Below are 21186 nucleotides of genomic sequence, written 5' to 3' on the forward strand. Positions count from 1 at the left end.
GCATGATCAATCTTTTTTCTAATAACTGTTGTTTTTCCTCATCTATATTCATACTCTCTATTTTTTCTAATAACTGTTGTTTCTCCTCCTCTATATCCATAGTCTCTGTTTTTTTTTCCAAACTGACTTTGACTCATGGTAAGGGTCAACTGATCATGATCCTTTACACACCTTGTATTTATACCCTCAGAGGGGGTGGTGTGCAAAAATATAAATGTTTTACCTACGTTTTTTTTTTATTGAGATACTACTGTGTACGTTTTGTTTACGTTATGCTGAGTCAGACACTACACAAAACCTTAGATTATGACGTCATACTGATTCACAGTCTAGGCAAAAAAACACACACACAAAAGCTCTATGTTATTTATTCAAGTAAATCTACAATTTCTTGGAATTAATTCTTTGTTTCTCATTTCAGGTTTTAAAGTCCCATATTCTTCATAGTTGTCACCTTGCTTATAAAATGTTCTTTCTAATTCTGGTGTGCTGTGAGACATATCAAAACAGGTTAACCCATGAATGATTTTGTACATGTTTCTCTCATGGGTCCAGTGTTTCATTTGAAGGAATCCTCTCACATGATTAAGTTTTCCTGTTTCTGGATGCATTTCTTTTTGTAAGATCAAGTATTGATAATCACTTCTAATGATTTGATCTATATCTTCCTGGTGACCTCCAGTTAAATTAAATATCCAATTAGCAGCTCTTCTAAATCTCTCCTTTTTAAATATAGCAATATAATGATTGCCTGGATCTTCTTTATGTTGGTTCTCATAATGAGTTTTAATGTCTTTCAACAATTGAGTTCTGATTTCCATGATACATCCTTCTGTCAGACTCATGTTTGAAACAATGAAATTTTTTTGGTGACACTTCTTTTTTATATAGATAACAATTCAAAGATAATTTTAAATGATTTATTCAGATTCTACAATGATTCTTTCTCTTACAATCCTGTGTCAATCTTTTTTTTTCTCAAAATACTTCTTTTTTTTTTTGGACACAGCTTCTTTTAGGTCTTTCAGGATAATCTGTTTTTGGTAATAAATGGGTATATTCTTCTTCTTCTTCTGCAGTCAAGGGTCTTTCAATGTAATCTCTCCCATCATTATCCTTTTCTGGACATAATTGATTATATTTTTCATGAGAAAGGATCTCAATAGTTCCATCCTCCTGTATTTGAATTGGTATACCTTTATCCACATCTTCCTCTCTCAGAACTCTCTTTCCAAATGGAATTTTACTCTTTTCTTGACTAGACGTGTTACCCATGATTAAGACACATCAATAACTGAAAGATTTTTTCATTTTACACCTTGTATTTATACCTCTTTTTTTCTATATTTAGTATCATGGGGAAACCCCTTTTTATAAAAAAAAAAAACAAGAACAGATTTTCAATTCTTTTAATGATAACAAGAACAACAACAATTACAATACATTTTGATAGAAACATTGACAAGTTTGTCCATGACCCGTAGGTCTTTTATGATAAGTGTCTTTAAACCATTCAGCTACATAATGATCTCTTTGTAATGCTGTACTATGGTCAAAGGGGAATAACCACTCATCTGCGGTTTTTCTCTTCTTGTGTCTTTGATGTAAATAATACACGCAATATTGTCCACATACATCTGTATTCCAAGCTTGATATCGGTACGGATTATAAATCCATTGTTGAGCATGACGATGGATAAAATCTTGAATTTCTTTTTGTAAGGGAGGAAATCCATAAGAGTCAAAATATTCGATGACTGGACTGGACAAATACAAACATACCCAATGTTCTCCAGGTTTATCTTGAGGATCCGTATTCACCACAATGGCTTTTTCTTGAGGTCTTAATTGATCCGGTAATAAATCTAAAGGGTACACTCCACCAAAAGAACTCTTTAATTCTCTGGATAAGACTTCTTTTAACTGTCCTGTATCCATTAATAATCAATACTGACTTCTCTCTGTTTGTTGATTTCTAACAGATTATCGAATTCTGCATACACCACACAATTTAAGGTGTTCACCGTATTGTTGGTAAATTGGACTTCTACTCTCAGATTTCCGGTTTCTATGATGTGGAATTTATCCGATTGCGCTTCTTGATCTTTCGTGAAATCCCAGCCCCATAAAGTGTATCCGTTTTTATACTCTTCTAGGGTGATGCCCGGGGCCCAATCTTCTCCTAATTTTCCCAGTGCTTGATATAAACTCAGATAAGATCTCAGATATAAATCTTCATTGAAATTAGGTTCGAAACAACGAGTACTCATGGTCTCTCCGTTAATACTGACATCTAATTTCTTAATTCCCACGTTTTGAAAATGAAACGGATTTTTAGTTTTATCTCCGTTAAATGCCGCATTGTCCACAAAACCTAAAATGATGCGTTTAGGCATCTGGCCTTGAAACAGATGATCCGTGATTTTAGATTGTGTTCCTGTGAGTATGGTAAAGGTTTTCACTTCGACTCTTCTCAATGGATATTTAGCTCTGTGAGTGTTCAAACTTTGATTAATACCATTCATCATGACGGCCGTGGGTTTGACTTTTCTTACCCACAAGATCATGCTCAATATTTTGACTTTTCCCGTACTTCCATCTTTGATCATCATATAGAACTGAGGTTTAGCTCGATTAAATCTCAAACGGATATCTACTCCATTCGGTAGAAATCGGTTTTGTTGAAATAAATCCAGATGTAAACGATCATACAAGGTTATTTTCTTACTATCTTTGATAGCCTGGTGACGTTTTCTAAATCCTTCGTTTTTAGAATTGGCCGGTAACTCTGGGACGATAGGTTGGTTAATGGTCACAGTATCGGCACCACCATTTCCACTTGGGGTTACATCAAATGTCTTATTTTGAGCCACTCCAAGGTCTGCTACTTCTACTTCGTCCATGTGTCCTGCTGTATCTTTTTCCCACAGACTACAAGCTCTCATCTGGGTCATTAAAGTTCTGGGTTTGTAAGAAAGTAATTTCTCCAGATAAGCTTTGTAAGGATAAGTATCGGTGCCAGGAGTCACTATTTTTCCATTGACACTGAGATCGATTTCCGTAAACAAAGAATGGAAGATATTATTCACCGGGGCGCAAGTACTGCCAGCTCCAGTCAGATTAGTACCATCGTCTTTGGTAAATTTACACACTATTTGAACATACGTTTGAGATAAATCCAGATATTGATCTCCTTGTCCATTAATTTCAAATTCGATAGGAGCCGTATCCGAATCTAAAGTACTGGAAATAGGGTAATATTCTTCCCATTTGGAGTCTTCTAAAGCAATATTAGTCGGGGGGACTTGGAACAATTCTAAATTGTTCATCCCACACGCACAGGAATCTGGTTGCAACATGATGTCTGTCTACTAGGATGGATTTTTCACAAATGAAGGTCCATCTCACTCGACTCCTCTATTTATAGTGTGTCAATCAAAGATATCTAAACCCCTTTTTCTCTTCTTAGGACCTCCACGGGCTAACACAGGTGTCTTTTTTCTTCTTTTCTTACCTAGATTCAATCTCAGGGCTTGTATTCCGTGTGTTTTAACAGCATCTTTTAAAGATCTCTTATTTTCTAACACATCTAACCCCGCTCTAGCAGCAGCAGTCAAGGCATGTTTAGCTCCCGTTTTCAATAAATTTCTCAAAACTCCTCTCCCTCTCTGCCGTCTTCTTCTTTTTCTTCTCCCTTTACCTTTTTGACCTTTTTTATTCATCTTTTTAAAAGCTAAACTTTCTCCTCTATTGAGAGCAAATAAGCCTGTATTTTTAACGGCATTGAGTCCATGAGTTAAAAGAGCATTTTTGATATTTTTCCTTTTTTTAATCACATCTGCTCCTACTTTAGCTCCGGCAATCAAGGCTTGATTACGACCCATTTTGACTAGATCTTTAAGATATCCTCGACCTCTTTGTCGCCGCCGGCCTGAGCCTAATTGGACAGCTTCTTTTAAAGTCATCCCTATAGGTAAGTTCGGTACCATTCCCGACATGAAGTCTATAAAATTTCCTCCTCTTTGAGATTTCAAATACTGGCGAATTCCCTTTAAATGGGGTGGAAGAAATATGGATGGTATTGGTAATCCAGTAAAATCAAAGGGAAGGGCTCCAGCCAATCCAGAGATAATTCCACCTAAACCGTGTCCTTTTTGACGTAATAAACCTCTATGATAGACAAATTGTCCGTGTCCTCTTTGTCTTAATAATCCGGGATGATACTGCATGTTTCATGACTCGTGTCAGACTGACCTAAATGCACTCCAGGGACTCCTTTTATACCTCCCTGTCTTAAGGTTGAATACAATACAGACAGCATATCAGACAAGTGATCACTCCCAATAAGATGTAACAAAAAAGATGTACACTCATCTCAGTACACTTTTCTGAAATGAAGTTTCACGACTGATTTTCCATTTAAAAAAGGCATGGGAGTCCCTAAAGGAGTCATGATATGAATCTCAATGCTATCGAAATGTTTTTTACTCAGTTTCAAATATTCCGCTCTAATGGGTTCCCATCTAGCTTGTTTTTTATCTTCCAGATTGAGTGTACAAGGAACTACTCTTAATAATTTCAAGGCATTGGATCCTACCGTCTGGGGTTCAACCAAGTCACAATACACGTACATGGATTTCAGATTTTCATATAAATCTACGGTATTGTTCCCCATGTAACTCACGTTGATCCATTTGGTCATGATTTTTGTATCGTTCTGAGGCATCACCTTCTTACTTTCTATTCCTAACTTATAAGCTAAAGCTATGGGGAAACGAATGCATAAGGGATATTTTCTAAGTTCTCTCCCCGTAAAGTGATACATCACTTTATCATATTTGTCATGATAGGATAATTTCATCTCACTCTCTTTTTTAGAATCAACAGAATCACCTAAAAATTTCCATAATTTTTTCAAAGTTCTTTCCAGTCCAAGACTGATTTCACTTGTTAAAGCCATGGGATGAATGTAAGGCCCCGGTCTAAAGTGAATTCGCCTAATTTCCATCTTTTGGTCTTTCCAATCTTTTCTTATGAGATCACCAAATTCAGTATGGTCCCAATCTAACAGTACAGGACATTGGCTTAATGGCATCGCCTTTTTGGTTTTCATTTTAAATCTGTCCCATTTAAACACATTAGGTTCTTGGACTTTTCGATTATAAAACTGAGGAAGCAGGATGTCAAAATAAGCTTCCTCTTCTGTGATGTTTTTCAATGCAATGGGATACATCAATTCTGTTAAAGCCACTTCCCATTGTCCATCTGTTAAATCTACTGTTTGTGGTAATAAGGTTTTAAATTGAGCCGTCGTATTACTCGGAAAAGATTGCATGGACCCATCACTGGGTAAAGTCATGTAAAAACCACTGCTCTCGGCCATGTTCAGTGAGATACTGAGACAAAATAACTTAGGACCCTTCTATTTATAACAACAAATTTTTGTTTTGTTTTTAAAATTTTAATTGGACATATTATTACACTACTTCTTCTTCTTCTTCTTCGGATCTGTAAGGAATCACGGTCTCAAAACATTGGCCCTCTTCGTTTTCCAAGCTATCTTTAATCTGGAAAAAAAGGAATACGACAATACAGGTACTCTGTAGGACAGTAATAGCTAGGAATTCTCAGTCTATCTTTTTGCTGGTTCCAGAACAAATCACGAAGACAATGTTCTATATTCCAACACCATTCACCTTCAGCCAGAACCACACGAGTTTGGAATTTACAACGACCTAGGATCAACCATTTGTACTGTTGATAATGATGGTATATTTTTACCCTCACCTTAGATCCTTTAGGATGCAAGAATTTCTGTCTTTTTTCCAACCACACATCTTGAGTTGATGTTCCTGGATGATTTTCAAAATAATCTAGGATGGCTCCTATTTTAGTTTTCATCCAGGGTCCCTGCATGTAAATACATCCAAATAAACTCTCACAATACCAACGATACTGCATTTTTTTTTGGCGTCTGACTTTGAGACTTGACTTTTTCAGAATAAATAATTTTTGGGTCATACCTCTTTATATATAACCTTATCTAATCTATTTTTAGTATCTCAGGAAAAACCCAACAACATTTTTTTTATGATTTATTTCCTTCATATCTACATAAGGGACAAAGTCTGTAACAAGTCTTGACAAAGTTCTCAACACATTTCCCACAGCAAGGATACTGTCGACATTGTTGACACTTCCATCTCCCCTCCGTATTTTCCTCCCAGCAGGTCAGGCATTTCTTTAAAGCTCTCTTTCTCGTTACTTTGACCCATAAGGGTACCATATTCTCTGCCCCGTACTTCCATGTGAAATATTTCACACACCAGTTACATCCACAGGTCTCCATAGAAGGGGGATCATCCACAAACCAGTGTGGAAAAGGCATTTCACAATGCTCGCAAATTTGATAAGTTCTGTGATGCCATCCGGGATAATCATACACCGTAAATGTACGCCATTGGTTTATTTTCCTGTCACAGTAATGACAGTAATACTTTTCTACGTCAATCAAATAAATCAGTCTCCACGAAAAAATCATGATTGAGCGCAGTGTACTCAAAGCTAAGCTTTATATACCTTTTTATTTATAGGGGGTGGTGTGCAAAAAAAAAATGTGTTGGACTTACGTTTTTATTGAGATACTACTGTGTACGTTTTATTTACGTTATGCTGAGTCAGGCATAAGCAATACACACAAAATCTTGGCAGAGATTCAAATCACAGCTCGGTATGCATTGTGACGTCATGTGTCACAAAAAATGTTATAGTTGAAGAGAGAGAGAAAAAAAAATAAGACATTTTTTTTTCTAGGTTTTTAATTCATAATAACATTAAAGTAACAAACATGGAATACTTTGACATAGTTCTTTTTGAATAGGAAAAGTTCTCCTCATGTACAAATATTCTGTTTCACAAGCACAGTCCATGATGTCGTATCCTTCTTTGAGCACTTTATTTACATAATCTTTGATACAATCTCGGATTTCTTCCATCCATTTCCCTTGAATCCAAGTCCTTGCTGGTCCCTCTGGTTTGTGAGCGAAAACATATTTTACTTTCCATTTGAATTCCTGATACTGGGGTCGCCATGGTCCTAATAATACTATTATAAGTTGTCCACATTGATGGTCCGGTAATTTGATTCTCTTATACAGGTACACATCATTGACTCCTGTTTCTCCCGGATTCTTATCCATGAAATCTTGGATACATTCATCTTTATTTTTCATCCATTCTCCTTTTTTAGTGGAACCTGTATGCTCTTGCATTTTCCAACGATACTCTGAGCTTAAAAAATCCATGTTGCTCTATCCTCAGTCAGATCAGAAATGAATCTTTTTTTTTTGTTTCCCCATTTTATATATACTCTGTGATGTATCTATTTTTTTTTTAGACATTAACCCTGTGCATTCGTGGTCTTCTTAGGGGTATGATGCATCATCGTAGGACTAGGCATGATATAACCCACTGAAGAACTGACACATACCATCCAATATTCTCGATTAGGATCATGTAAAGCTAACATGACCACACTGGTAATGATGAGAGAGACACAGATAAATAATTGGGCGAAATAAACGATTTCTTCTCGAGGAATATTCTCTCCACAAAATTTCCAATGAGGCGTTATTTGATGAGATCCGTTTGGGGAATCCATGAATCAAAACTAGGGGGATATCCTTTCCACCGAACTTTGACTTCTTGAATGATTTTTTTCCCGACGCGTCGCTTTTTATACCCCAAGATTTCCTCCACTTCGTACACGTCGTCTTTTTTAATGATCTTTTGTAATTCTTTTTCGTAAAAAGTCCCTTCTAATTCCTCTCCGTTATAATCTTGCACTCTATACACGTAAGGATACCTTCCAGGAACTCTTTTAGAAATGGTAAACAGTTCTGTGGTCCAGTTAGGTAAATATCCTTTTTCAAATGTGCGTTTGGCTTTACTGATGCGGACCTGATCTCCTTCTTTAAACTGAGGTTTAAGAAACTGTTTTGGATTCGATGTCCCATATAAAGTTTTCCAGACTTTTAACACATTAGAAGCATTCACTTGAACTGGGGCTCTTTTGATACTCCGATGATAGGTATGATTGTAAGCATACACTAAATCCGGTAAAACTTCTACATACCGTCTGGTTTTATGACGAGTGAAATAACGCCACATGCGTGCTTTGAGTGTACGCTGAAATCGTTCCACGATACTAGCTTTAGTGTCCGTATTACGAGTAGTAAAAAAATGAATGGATTTAAAAGCTTGTAAGAATTCTCGATTGGTAAATTCTTTTCCTTGATCGGATTGAATGCGGACGGGACGTCGACCGTCTTGTTGAAAAATCTCTTGTAATCCTCGAATCATTTCTTTTCCTGTTTTCTGTTTTAAAGGCACTACCCAGGCATATTTAGATAAGACGTCAATGGCACATAATAAAAACGTATATCCATCATTATGTTTCTTTAAACTGGACACATCTGCTAAATCTAATTGCCATTGTTCGTCTATATCGGTCACTCTAGTCTGTTGTCTCCGGAATTTTCTTTGAATGGGTTTATGTAAAGTATAAGTATCTTGCTCTTTTAACCATTCTCGAATCTTTTTCAGGGAAATTCCTAAAGGTTTGACCTGACGATACAAAGCTTGTATTCCTCCGTACCCTCTTTTAGGATCATAATAAATCTCTTTTAAAATATCTTCCACTTGTTTCTTTTTCATATTTTAGGCAATGAAAGCCAATTTTCATCGATTTGTCCTAATTTCTTTTCTTCTTCCTTTTTAGCTTTAAAGGCTCTTATGTCTTCTTCGACTTGGGCTTTCAATTTCTTTCGAGCTAAAGGACTATATCTGGATCCTACTCTTGTCCCTACAGGGGTTGAAATGGATTTTTTAATGACGGTTCCTCTATCCCCTACAGGTCTACTCACTGGAGTGTCAAAAAAGGAAGAAAATCCACTATCGTCTATTTCGTGACTTTTAGGAGTACTGATTTTTCCAGGTCTCTGCATGGCTTTTATAAGGTTTCCATTGCTCACGTATTCTAGAGGAGTACGCGTTTCTTTTAAAGCTTGAGCAAATTGTTCTAATCCTGTAGGAACCGGATGAGTTTTACGAGACTGAGATCTCATACTATCAGCCATTAAATCCACAATGTTAGAATCGGGAATTTTTTGACCTCGATAACTAATTTCACCTTCTTTATTCCAAGTTAACACTTTAGGGTTTTTCTTTAAATGATTTAATAATAATCCAGCTTTTCTTTTCATGTTTTTATTCACTGTTTCAAGGATTTCATCGTCAATTTCAGCTGCTGGTAATGCTGCTGCTGCTGGGGCTGGAGCTGCTGCTCCTGCTGCTGCTGGAGCTGCTGCTGCTGGAATTTTCAGTTTAGAAATAGGTTCCTGTCTAGCTTGTTGTAAATAATTCCTATATCGATGAAGTTCCTGGCCATATAAAGCGACTTTTTCTTCTGGGGTTAAATCTTCACGTCTTGTAATCTCGTCCAATTCCTGACCTAAACTGATGGTGGATTGAAATTCCGGAGGTTTGGGTAATTTGGCCTTGAGATCATTTAATAAGACTTCGGGAACTAACACCATTTTACGACTCATATTTTTTTCTTCTTCTTCTTCTTGAGGACTTTATAGACGGATTGACCGGCATCCAACAATAAAGGTGCTGCTGAGATTAATAGGGGTAAAATGTTTCCTCCTTTTTGTTGAAGTAATAAAGCTCGTCAATTCTGGACAGATTGAGGTTTGACCAGTCTCCTGAAGATGTGTTTCTTAGGAGCTAGTTTTCGTTTATGAGCCGAACTGAGAGGTAACACTCCTTTTAATAGGTTATACACGATCTCGCAGATTTTGAGAATACAATCTCCAGAACAATGTTTTAAAATACCCGTCTTTAATGGAGAGGAATAGTGAGGGTCCGATAACACTCTTAAAAGAGGCCAATGAGGTTTTAATCGTGTAGAACAGCCTCTTTTCTTCTTCTTCTTCTTAGCCATCCTGGGGTTAAAATGAGGACATGTTCCAGGTTTCTCCCCTTTTTATACTCTCAAGGAGGAGCATACATGTCGTGTTTGGCCTTCTCGTGTTTGTCTCTATTTTTCTGGGTGACGTAGAATTTGGAACAATATCGGCATTTATATCTCATTCCTTTAGGAAGTTGAGGTGTAGAAGCGGTCAGAGGTTGAAAGCGTGCTATTTTAGGAGTGTGAATGGGTACTTTAATTCTAGGAGTGTGAATGGGTACTTTAATTCTAGGAGAGGGAATTCCCATATTGACTTGAGGAAACATTTCTAAATCGGGAGCTCTTTGACTGCCTATGGGTCCCATAGGACGATCCATTCTCATTTCAGCTTGTTTTTTTAATAATTCCCCAATAGTTTTTTGTCTTTGTTCTTTATAATACTGATTGATTTCGTTTTTTAAACTTTCAGGCATGGCTTTTCGTTGAGCTGGAGTTTTGGGAGTCGTTTTTTTCTTTCTACCACCTTTTCTTTGAGCAGCAGGTTTTCTCTTTTGAGGTTTTCTCTTAGGAGGTTTTCTCTTCTTTCTGGTCTTTTGAGCTGCTCCTCCTACTCGGACCATCCAATCTGGAAATACTCTTTGTTTCTTATTATTGACTCGCACTACCACACTTTTTAAACGACGAACACGTCGTTTCTTAGGTGCATTCCATTTAAATAAATGACGAATGATGACTCCGCCTAGAAATCCGGCTCCTCCGCGTTTTAAAATGGCATTTTTTCTGTCTTGATCACTCGCCGACTTATCGGCTATGATACTTAAATATTGACGATGATTATTAATAAACTTTTGAGTCTGTTTATTGATAGGTAAGACCCCACGTATCAAATTTCGAGCTCCCATAGCAAACCAATTCAATAAGGCTTTGCGCCCTAATTCGATTAAATGGGCTCGCTTGGCAGGATCTCGCTCCCGCTGTAAACGTCGTAACGTTTTCACTAATTTACTCTTGGCTGAGAGAGGTCGACCCATGACGACTGTATAATGATAAATGACAAGTTTAATGTTGGTACATTTTTATTTATACTCTTGTGGCATGTGTATAGTAAACAATTCAAACAATCGACTTCTCAATCTGTATTCGTCTGGGGTCTGTGGATTCAAGTCCACCAGGAGATACCCGTGAGGAACACTGGTGGCTTCTTGATAAGCTGACATCAAATGAGGTAAGGCTAACTGTCGACTCAAGACACTGATTTGAGATTTGTCTCTGGGATTTTTAAACAACACTAAATAATGAGCATTCAAACTAATAGTGCGATGCTGTGGTGCCCGATCAAATAAATTCTGAGTGATGTAAATCACACTGGTATTCCGATGATGCGCTTTACGGGTAAACCAATCCACGATGGATTCGATGGCTTTTCCTCCCATCATGTCGTCAAAAATGAGTAAGTGAGGAATACTTAAATTGGCCACTAATTTCTCATCGTCTTCGGGAATATTTCGAATGAAGGAGACCTGATCTGTTAAAGAAGTGTAAGCAGGTTGCCATTCCCGATAACACCAGACAATTTTTTGTGGCATGGGGGTAATCCAATGTAAATTTTTCACTAATTTCTTAACAAATTCCGTTTTCCCCGATTTAGATGGTCCTGCTACCACCATGGTATATTCGTGTTTTAATTGAAAAGACGGGAGTGTCTCGTCAGGTTGCATGATGATAAATGAAGAGAAAAATAGGGTTTCAATCCTTTTTATTCAACACAGAAATATACGTTGAGTTCTCTTCACATCGGATCGACAAATGGGGCAATACCGGAAGGTGGGAGCACATAATGAACAGCAACATACGTGTCCACAAGGGAGTAAAGCCATTTGTAATTCTCCCTCTAAACAAATGTGACATTTTCCTGTGGCCTGAATCTCTGTAGAGGTTTGGTCTAGTAGAGGTTTAATTTCAGGTGAAACTTTGTATCCCACCCGGAGTAAATGGTTAATAAATACGATCATCACCCACTCACGTCCTTTATAGGTATTGATGTAAGGACAATTAGGGTTCCAATAAGCATGTTCTACATAAGGATCGTCTGTAGGTTTCCAGCGGTTTAAAGTCATACCACAATGAAAACAGATGGTCTTATCACTCACTCCCCTGTAATAAAATCCGGCTTTGGCTAGGTTGGGTAATAATCCTTTTAAAGACTCGGGCCATCCCTCTTTAAAGGTAGCTTCTCTCTTTAAGAGCAGAGCATAGTTAGGGTAAACAGGAACCCCCTCTGGCTCCCTAGAATGATTAGCCATGACTGAAGTGTTCAAATATGTTTACCCCCTTTTTATAACCCCCTTCATATTTTAGGGGTTTTCCCCATAAAATAATAACACATTTTGAAATACAGTATGTTTTTAATAACCATAAGGTAAAGTATTATAATCTTTCATCAATTGTCTCTTATCATAGACAATTCTATATTGTTTTTCTAAAGGTACTGTCTTGACTTCATGATGACGAGTCCTCTGTATTTTGTAGGGATACGAGACTTGGATTTCATCCATTTCTTTCTTGAGCATTTTTTCTAATGTCTCTGGTGACACGATATTGGAAGCCCGATAATTAAGAGTCAATTCTTTGACTTTACACACGGAATTTCCCTTGGCGGTGAGGTAAGCATAATTTTTAGGACCTCCTGACATGAATTTGATAATGTGGTCCCCGTCTAATTCATCAGTCCATTCTCCTAAACTGTGGCCAAGGGTAGGATTAAATTGTCCCTCCTTATGTTGGTATATGATACTGTCCGTATCGAAATAAAGGACCCGATCTCCTAAAGGTTGTAAAGTCTCGTAGAGGTGTAATCGGGCATGAGCGGTAGTGAAACAGGCCAGTACCACGTTTCCGAAGGGACACTCTTCTACGAATTCTTGTTTCTCTTGATAATTCACCAGCATCATGTCAGATTCGGGCTGCTCTTTATTTTCTAAGAGTTCTATCCCTTTGATGTCAATGGTCGAATCTTGTAGGAGTTGCTGTACTTCCTCTTCTTCGGTCAAGTATCGAGTTTTAGGTAATAACAGGCGTTGAGCGAATTTTCCCCACAGGCAATTTAAAAAGAGTTTGGCTATCGTGCTTCGCACCGGATTTTTTTCTATACTTAACAGGTCCATTCTAATGCCTTCTCTGTCTATTACTTTACGAATGTAATCTAGTTTTTGTTCCTCCGTCTGACAATCAGGTGGGAATCCAGAAGCTTCCTGTTTGATCTTTAAGAAGGTATCGATGTAAGATCTGAATAAATCTTGACTGCTTTCTGGAAAATTCCAAACCTCGTAAATCCGCTCTAAAGTATATCCCATGTCTAAGGCTTTATGTAATTCTGTAGTCACCCAAGTACCTGTAAGACTGCGTTCCTGGTCTGTGTGTTGACATCGATGTTTAGAAGTAGAGTCCTGTCGTTCCGCACAGGTTCGACATAATGGAAATAATAACTTGCCTCCTGTGCGATAAGGCAAAACGGGGTGATAGAGGCCTCGGGGTGGTAAGACCCGACAGTGAATGAGACCGAAATAAGTTCTCACGTCCTGGAATTGGTCTGTTATGATCTGAGGATGGCCCAAAGGAAAAGGTCTGTGTTTTAACACGTAAGGGTATAAGGAACAGACGTCCACGTATCTCATGTCCCCCTCCTCACAATACAAGCGTGTAGCATTGGTCCGGCCTCCGTACAGGGCTTCTCGGGGGTTCAAAGGATCTGGAATGTCCAGGTCTCGTACATAATTCTGTAATGCCACCTCTCTTTGTACTTGTTGATCGAAATCGTGTTCCCAGATACTACGTACGGAATACCCCATTTCCTCTAAGACCGTATTCCTCCTTAAAGTTTCCTCGTGTAATTCCTGGTAAATAAATTGTGTCCGGTGAGGATGAGTTTCGGTCTGTAGATTCGGATAGCATCCGTGCCAATAGCATCCGTAAAATTCTTAGATGGTACGAGTAGCTTCCTGGTATCCATCTACAGTATAACTTCCGATCTTCACTTCTCCTCCGTTTCTAGCATGTCGTATGTGAGATCCGCTCTGGTGACTCATCCAGCTTAACCAACGACAGGCTTTGGCGGAATATTGACGCGCAGGCTGATACCCCATGTTGGGAATGATGGCAATGGTATCTTCGGGCATGAATCCTCGACGGTAAGCTAAATTGGCCGCACTGGCAAAAGTGATGGATTCCTGGAAGGGGTCTACATGGACCAAGGTCTTGAGAGTGGCTCGAAACTGAGCACAGCATCGTCGTAAAATATCGACGTCTGAAATACAATAGTCTAAAAATTCCTTCTGGAAATCAAACACTTTTCCGGTTTGTTGTTCGTACCATTGGTAAAAAGCCTGTCGTCCACTTATAGACATGTCGTCCGGATTGTAGAAAGCTGCCGGTGGATAAGGCCCCACATAATTCTGGTTCTGTTCTGTATTAAAAAAGTGAGGGAAATACCCTTTTTTCAGTTCGGTGAATCCGAAAGCAGAGGGCATTTTAGACAGAGCAAAAGGTAAAAAATTGTAAGAGTCGATGAATTTCAATCCGCAGATTTGCATGGATAAGATTTTACTGCCGTTCATGATGACTGTAGGCGTCATGCAGGCGGAATGCACCAGGTAATTTAAAATGAACTGTCCGTCATATCCTTTGAAATTGTGGGCAATGATGATAGCCTCGTCGTGTAATAAGGCGGAATTCTTATTGCCTGTGTCGGGTTGTAATAACCAGTCCATGAAGTGTTTTAAGGTATCTGGCCCTTTAAACACGTGTTGACGGGGTCCCATGTGTCGACAGTGAGAACAGGGATCTTCTATGGGTAAGTGTCCGCAATGTTGACATACGCGGTGTGCCACACATAAATTAGGGACGTGGATGCCGTTTTCCTGTGTACATTCGAAATCGAAATAAATATAAAACTGTAATGTCTCTTTGCCTTTCTTTTTCTTTTTCTCAGGCTTCAGTTGAACGTAGCACTGATGATCCGTGTCTACAGTTTTCTTACAGATTACATTGTTTCTGTCCTCCGCAATGATGATGAGGGAGTAACATTTTAGGCATCCATTTCTCACAATGGTCGCATCGTCCCATTAAACTGCATACTGTTGTGACCGTATTCTTACTGTGAGGTTTTAAATGGTTTTCGTAGCAAGTTCTGCTCTGAAAAAATCCCTGGCATTGATAACATTGAATGTGGCTCCCGTCTGGAGGGCAGGGAGTGTCCGTTAAACAAAGTGAACAGCGGTAAGGACACTTGGTACGGTGGCCTGTAATGTTCCTGTAGCCCACATCGCAATGATCACAGTAATATGGGTTGCCCGTCACAGCTGGCATAGACAAAATAGCATCGTAATGATGATCGTTTAACAAAACATTTAAACAAGTTCCATCTCCGCCGCCTTTGTATATGGGCTCTAAACTGAGTTTAGAGGAGGTGGACTTGAACTGAAATATTTTCAGTCGATAGCGAGGGGCTAACACCTGTTGTAATTTCCCCCATTCTTCGGGTCCACAAGGCTGATGAATATCACACCCGGCTTGTTCCATGAGAGCTATAGCTTCATTTTTCTGGTCATTAGCTCTTACATCACCCTTCCGCATACGTAGCCATTGTTTTTCCCATTCAACTAAACTCTCTGGATTTTCCGGTTTTTGACTGTGTAACCGGGTGACTACAATGGCTCGAGCTAAACAAAATTTATCCCAAGGATTGTCGATCTGAAGGATGCATCGTTTATTCTTTTTAAAACTCTCCTTATTGACCATCAGGTGTTTGGTATTCTGTCCACCACTGCCTTCTGGATATTTGACATGAAACATGTCGAATTCCATAGACCCGTCTCCCAGTTTAAAATCTTTCTTGGATTGTTGCACGGCTTCTATTTTGTTTAAAATGAGGTCCTCGTTCAAATGTTTACATTGCGTAAACTCGTACCAAATGTCGGAATCCAGAGAAGGGTGGTGAATGTTCAGGCGTACATAATCGTTAGGGTTACACTGCATGTGATATTTGACATTCTGTAGCATGTCTCTAAATAATCGCCGAACAAAGCCTCTGTTTTCCTCCTCTGGAAATTCTTTAAAATTCACACTGTAGACATCTTCTTTAGCTTTAAATTTTCTGGAATGCTTAGCTTTATTGAGTCTCACTTGATAATACTGGGAAATGGCCTTTGGCTTCTGGGGTGGTGAATGAGGTGGTGACGAAGACGGAGAAGGTTCTTCTTCTTCTTCAGGTACATTCCGTAAACGTTGTAAGCGTTGAGCTCGGTTGGCTTTGGCTCTCTTTAATCTTTCCATTAATCTCGCATTTTTTTTCCTGAGAACTAATTCTCTGGTTCTCTGTCGAGAAATAATTCTTTCTAATTCTTTCTCCCGTTTTTTCCATCTCATAAGTTGTTGTGCATGTAACAATTGTTTCAAGGCACTATCAAAATTCATCTTGATAGATCTGACAACAAAATGAGCTGAAAGTCGGAGAAAAGCTGTATTTATACAGTGTATGACGTCACAATGCATAGGTAGCTCGATGATCCAAGACTAAGTATTGAGACGTACACAGTACGTACAAAAGGGTATATAAAGCAGAACTGGAAATTTAGGATCAGTCTTAGTGGGCACTTGGTACTAGACAGACGTAAAAAAATATGGCAGAGGAAAAGTCCATGAATTTACCTGCAACCTTACCAGAGACACAGGATAGTATTGAAGGAAATGAAAGAAGTTTGATATGTGATATCTTAGATCAAATGACCAATGTAATGGAGATACTTCAACAGACTATTTGTGAGTTTAAAGAAGACATGATTACTGAAATTCGTGTGTTTAGAGGAGTGATAATGAATGAGATTGGAAATCTAGAAAAGAAAATAGAGATTAGTCAGGATCAAAAGCAGGCTAACAACAAGAGGAAACTTCCTACTACCCAGACGGAGAAGACCCTAAAACTCCAGAAGAAAAAGTAAATATTATGTACACATTTACTTTGAATAAATCATCTTACACACTTTTGACTGTGTTATTGTTTTTTCCGTTTTCAGAAAATAGAGAGAGGTTTGCTCTGTGTGAATGACACACATGACGTCACAATGGTATACTTGAATCGATGCCAAGATTGTGTATTGCCTAAGCCTGACTCAGCACAAAACGTAGATTAAACGTAGACCCCCTTTTTTTTTTACTTGGGTTTTTCCAGGGTGTATACTAGATTGAACCGGCCAGGGGACCAAAAAAAAGTGCACTCAGTTGACCCGCCTATCCAGGATCTGGGGGGACAAAAAGTGCACTCAGTTGACCCGCCCATCCAGACCCCTTATACTACTCCCGTCTTTCTTTTTTTTTTATCTTGAAAATCTAATTCACTAATCGACTTTTTCTCGTGTTAACAACTTTATTGTGATACCTGTAGTAGTATGTTATACGTATTGTACTTCGAGAGTGCTCTGTTTCCATTAGGGATAAAAGAAGTAATGTGCACATTTTACTGAAGGTGCCAGCACATTTTTTTCGCGCGGGGAGCGGGGGGGGGGGGAGGGATAAATTACCCTTTTCACACCTTATGCATAGGCCTAGACTGTATGCAGAAAAATTGATTAAAGCACACATTTTTAGAATCTTTAGATAAATGTGAAACTTACAATGAGCCACTTTTACTTTATATATTTGAATAATACTATTTTCTTTACTTGACATTTTCTTTCTATCAAGTTTATATACTGTAATGTACAGATTGTACATTCTGGTTCGTTGCCATGATGCTCTCAATGCCAAATATGCACATTTTACTGGTAAGTCTATAACCACAACTTAGTAAAACTATTTCGATGTATTAATATATTCACAACGTTAACTTATAGCGATATCTATTGGCTATACCATTATTTCCATGCCCATCACATTTTCATATTCCTCTAGTGTTAATCGCCTCGTTTTTGTTTTAACATCGGTTTCGATGACATCTAACGTTCTAAAAAAATTCCATAAGCTATAAGACTGGATACTGGCGAAAACGAACATTGAACATTTTGTTTTTTTAATCAGTAATAATAACTTTTTTTCTATATTACTTAAATCAAGTTTTCATTGAATAATTCATTAATGGCGTTTTATCAAATAATTAAATGATTGCTTGTTGTCAGTTTCATTAAAAATTGCCACTAACTCATATATATATATATATATATATATATATATATATATATATATATATATATATATATATATATATATATATATATATATATATACATGTAAAGCACTACTAAGTAGATACAAGGTCACGGATGGAAATTTATATAAAGCACTAAAAATGACCAACGACACGAACAATAATAATTGTCAAATTTTCGGGACAACCTGTCCCTTCCTCATGCAGGACAAAGAAAAAAGTTAAGAAGTCATAAAAACAAAGGAAACAGAGAAACAAAAACAACTAGCACTACTACTAAACTACCAAACACGAAATATTTACAGTGTTACATGTTTAGTTTGACGTTTATAAACAGTTGTGAACAAAGAAATCCGGAGCGCTATGAATATTGCGTCCGGTCTATCGGGTGTACTCTGGTGAAGTGCGATTTACATAATTGAACGAATTAATTATCGCTAATTAATTACGACCAAGCGCTAGCAGTAAATCGTACATTGTCTTATTCTCTCAAAATAGCGTAACTATACATGATAAAAAGAAATTAAAGAAAGATAATATGGAAGGGCAATTTTAAAATATGAATTTGGATATATTATAAATTTGGAAATAGGATGAAAGACATAAACAAAAATGTAAGCTGTAAATATTTGGGTAGGTTGTTTTAGAATTGCAAATGCAAATTAACGGTAAAGTTTACACTATATAGAGAGAATGAACTTGTTTGTTACAATCCGGGATTAATGGGTCTAGTTCACGTTCATCCTGGTGAAGTCATTTAGTTTCTTAATACCATTAGGGCGGAAGGACTTCAGCCTGTGCATCCAGAACTTTTCCTTGCCTTTTCACTGAGCGTCTGTCCATCTTGGATTATGGTCAATAACCACTACTGTCATGTTCTCCCATTTGTGACCTTCAAGGCTGAAATGTTCCCCAACGGGTTCATTTAGTTTTTTGTTCCTAATGGTAGAACGATGATTATTGACTTTCTTGCGGAGATCTCCTGTTTCACCAACATATACTGTTTGGAGCAAACTTTGCAACTGATGAGAAAATGCAGTTGTCTGTTTGACAGGACAAATTCCATAGTATTTTGTAGCTGCGGCCTGTAATGGGGCTGTTAAAGCTGTCTGTGTCAGAGCTGTGCTTACAGAGAAGACATATTCTGTCAGAGCAAGTTTTAAAGTCCCCGTTAGGTAATGGATTGTCCAATCTGGTTCTTACTACCATGTCCTTTAGGTTCCTCGGGCGTCTGTATGCAGCCAATGGGGGTTCCTTAAAGACCTCTGCCATTCGTTTATTTGAGTGGAGAATTGGCAGATTCTTTTGAAGGATACCGCTGAGGTTCTTAAGGACGGGATGGTATGTGGTTACCAGAGGGACCCTGCCGCTATTGTCTTTTTCCTTGTAGCGTAATAGGTTTTGCCTGTCATGTCCCGCCATCTCGTCAATAGCAGTTTGTACGGTGTGGGCATTGTAGCCTCTCTTGCATAAGTGGGACTTGTGGAGACCGCTTTGTTCCTGATAAAAGGCAGGGGATGAACAGATGCGCCGAATTCTGGTGGCTAGACCCTTAGGCACACCCTTAAATGTGTGTGGGGGATGACAGCTAATTGGCATAAGATACAGATGGGAATCTGTGGGTTTCGTGTGGAGACTGAACTCGATTTCACCATCAGTCAGGGTAGATGTAGTATCTAGGAATATGTTTTTCGAATTAGATACGTTTTCTGTAAATTTGATAGACTGATGAAAGGTGTTGGCAAACGAAATGAATGCCTCGAGGCTCTAGCGACATTCCACCCACTTTATATCTATATTGTCAATGAAACGCAACCAGCTAAGGGGTCTAAATGGTGCTTGAAGTAGCAAGTTGCGTTCAAGTCTGCCCATGAAAATATTGGCATTAGATGGTGCCATTTTCGTACCCATAGCAGTGCCATTAACCTGCAGGTAATGTTCTCCATTAAACATGAAGTTGTTATACTTGAGAACATGTTCAAGGAGCTTGGCAAGGGACTCGGTAGAAGGAATTTGTATGGATCTACTATCCCAGACTTCTCTACAGGCTCTACTCTCATCGTGCGGAATATTGGTGTACAAAGATGTGACGTCCATAGTCACGAGAAGGGTATGAACTGGAAGGCCAGTAGAGGGCGACTTGTTAATGTACAATGTAGTCCGTGGTGTCCTTGAGATAGGATGGCAAATTCTCTACGTGTGGACGGAGATGTAATCAATGTATTCAGAAATTTTCTCCGTGGGGTGTCCAATTGCGCTAACTATAGGGCGACCTGGGCATACCTTCTTTGTGTATCTTAGGAAGCAGATAAAATTGTCCTGGTCTACAGTCAATAGGATTGAGTGTCTTATAGACGTTCATACCAATCTCGTTTTTCTCAAACATTTCGTCAAGAGTTTTGGTGATGGCGGTGGAGAATTCTTTAGTAGGGTTAGAGTCCAGTTTCTTATAGAAACGTTCGTCTGAGAGTTGTCTATGGGCCTCCGCCATGTACGTCTCTTTATCAACTACTACTACTGTAGAACCTTTTTCTGCTTTCTTGATCACTATGTCATCTGGATTCTTTAATGATTGTAAGGCGGGTCTCTCTTCCTTACATAAATTGCTGGGGACCTTGTTTGGCATTGAAAGGAGCTTCTCTATGTCTGACTCAACGGCGTCAATATACGACTCAAGGGCTCCGCATTTACCCGGTGCAGGTTCCCAGTCACTTTTGGGCCGATAGAGTTTGTGTTTCTCTAGGTCGTGCAATTGTGACTGAGAAGAGTCAATACCTCAATTCCAATACTACAAACACATGTGAATAAATGTAGTATTGTCTAAACCTGAGAGATATTGACCGAATGAATCCCTAGTAAGGCAAATTATCAAAGTACATGTAAGTTATGTAAATACTGTCAACTACGTCCCCGAGTGAGTGTAAACCCCACCTCCACCCCAAAAACCTACACAATGTTTGGGTTTAAATAATGTTTCATTGTATTAAACAACTTTCGAAAAGTGAAATTCTCGTTT

At 38.4% G+C, this 21186-nt stretch overlaps 3 protein-coding genes across 3 annotated transcripts; all 3 read right to left on the reverse strand.

The window, feature by feature from the left end:
• Positions 1 to 11733: 11733 nt before the first annotated feature.
• LOC133194967 (death-associated inhibitor of apoptosis 1-like) lies at positions 11734 to 12276 on the reverse strand. The gene has a single exon (XM_061330860.1). The coding sequence runs from the start codon at positions 12274 to 12276 to the stop codon at positions 11734 to 11736; it is 543 nt and encodes a 180-aa protein (XP_061186844.1).
• Positions 12277 to 12378: 102 nt separating this feature from the next.
• Positions 12379 to 13821, reverse strand: LOC133194968 (uncharacterized). The gene has a single exon (XM_061330861.1). It carries the CDS (start codon positions 13819 to 13821, stop codon positions 12379 to 12381), a length of 1443 nt encoding a protein of 480 aa, XP_061186845.1.
• Positions 13822 to 15004: 1183 nt separating this feature from the next.
• On the reverse strand, positions 15005 to 15823 carry LOC133194970 (uncharacterized). The gene has a single exon (XM_061330862.1). The coding sequence runs from the start codon at positions 15821 to 15823 to the stop codon at positions 15005 to 15007; it is 819 nt and encodes a 272-aa protein (XP_061186846.1).
• Between the last annotated feature and the right edge of the window lie 5363 nt (positions 15824 to 21186).

The sequence above is a fragment of the Saccostrea echinata genome, unplaced genomic scaffold, assembly GCF_033153115.1.
Source record: "Saccostrea echinata isolate AGI-Se365-2 ecotype Australia unplaced genomic scaffold, CSIRO_AGI_Sech_v1 ptg000029l, whole genome shotgun sequence".
Lineage (NCBI taxonomy): Eukaryota > Metazoa > Mollusca > Bivalvia > Ostreida > Ostreidae > Saccostrea > Saccostrea echinata.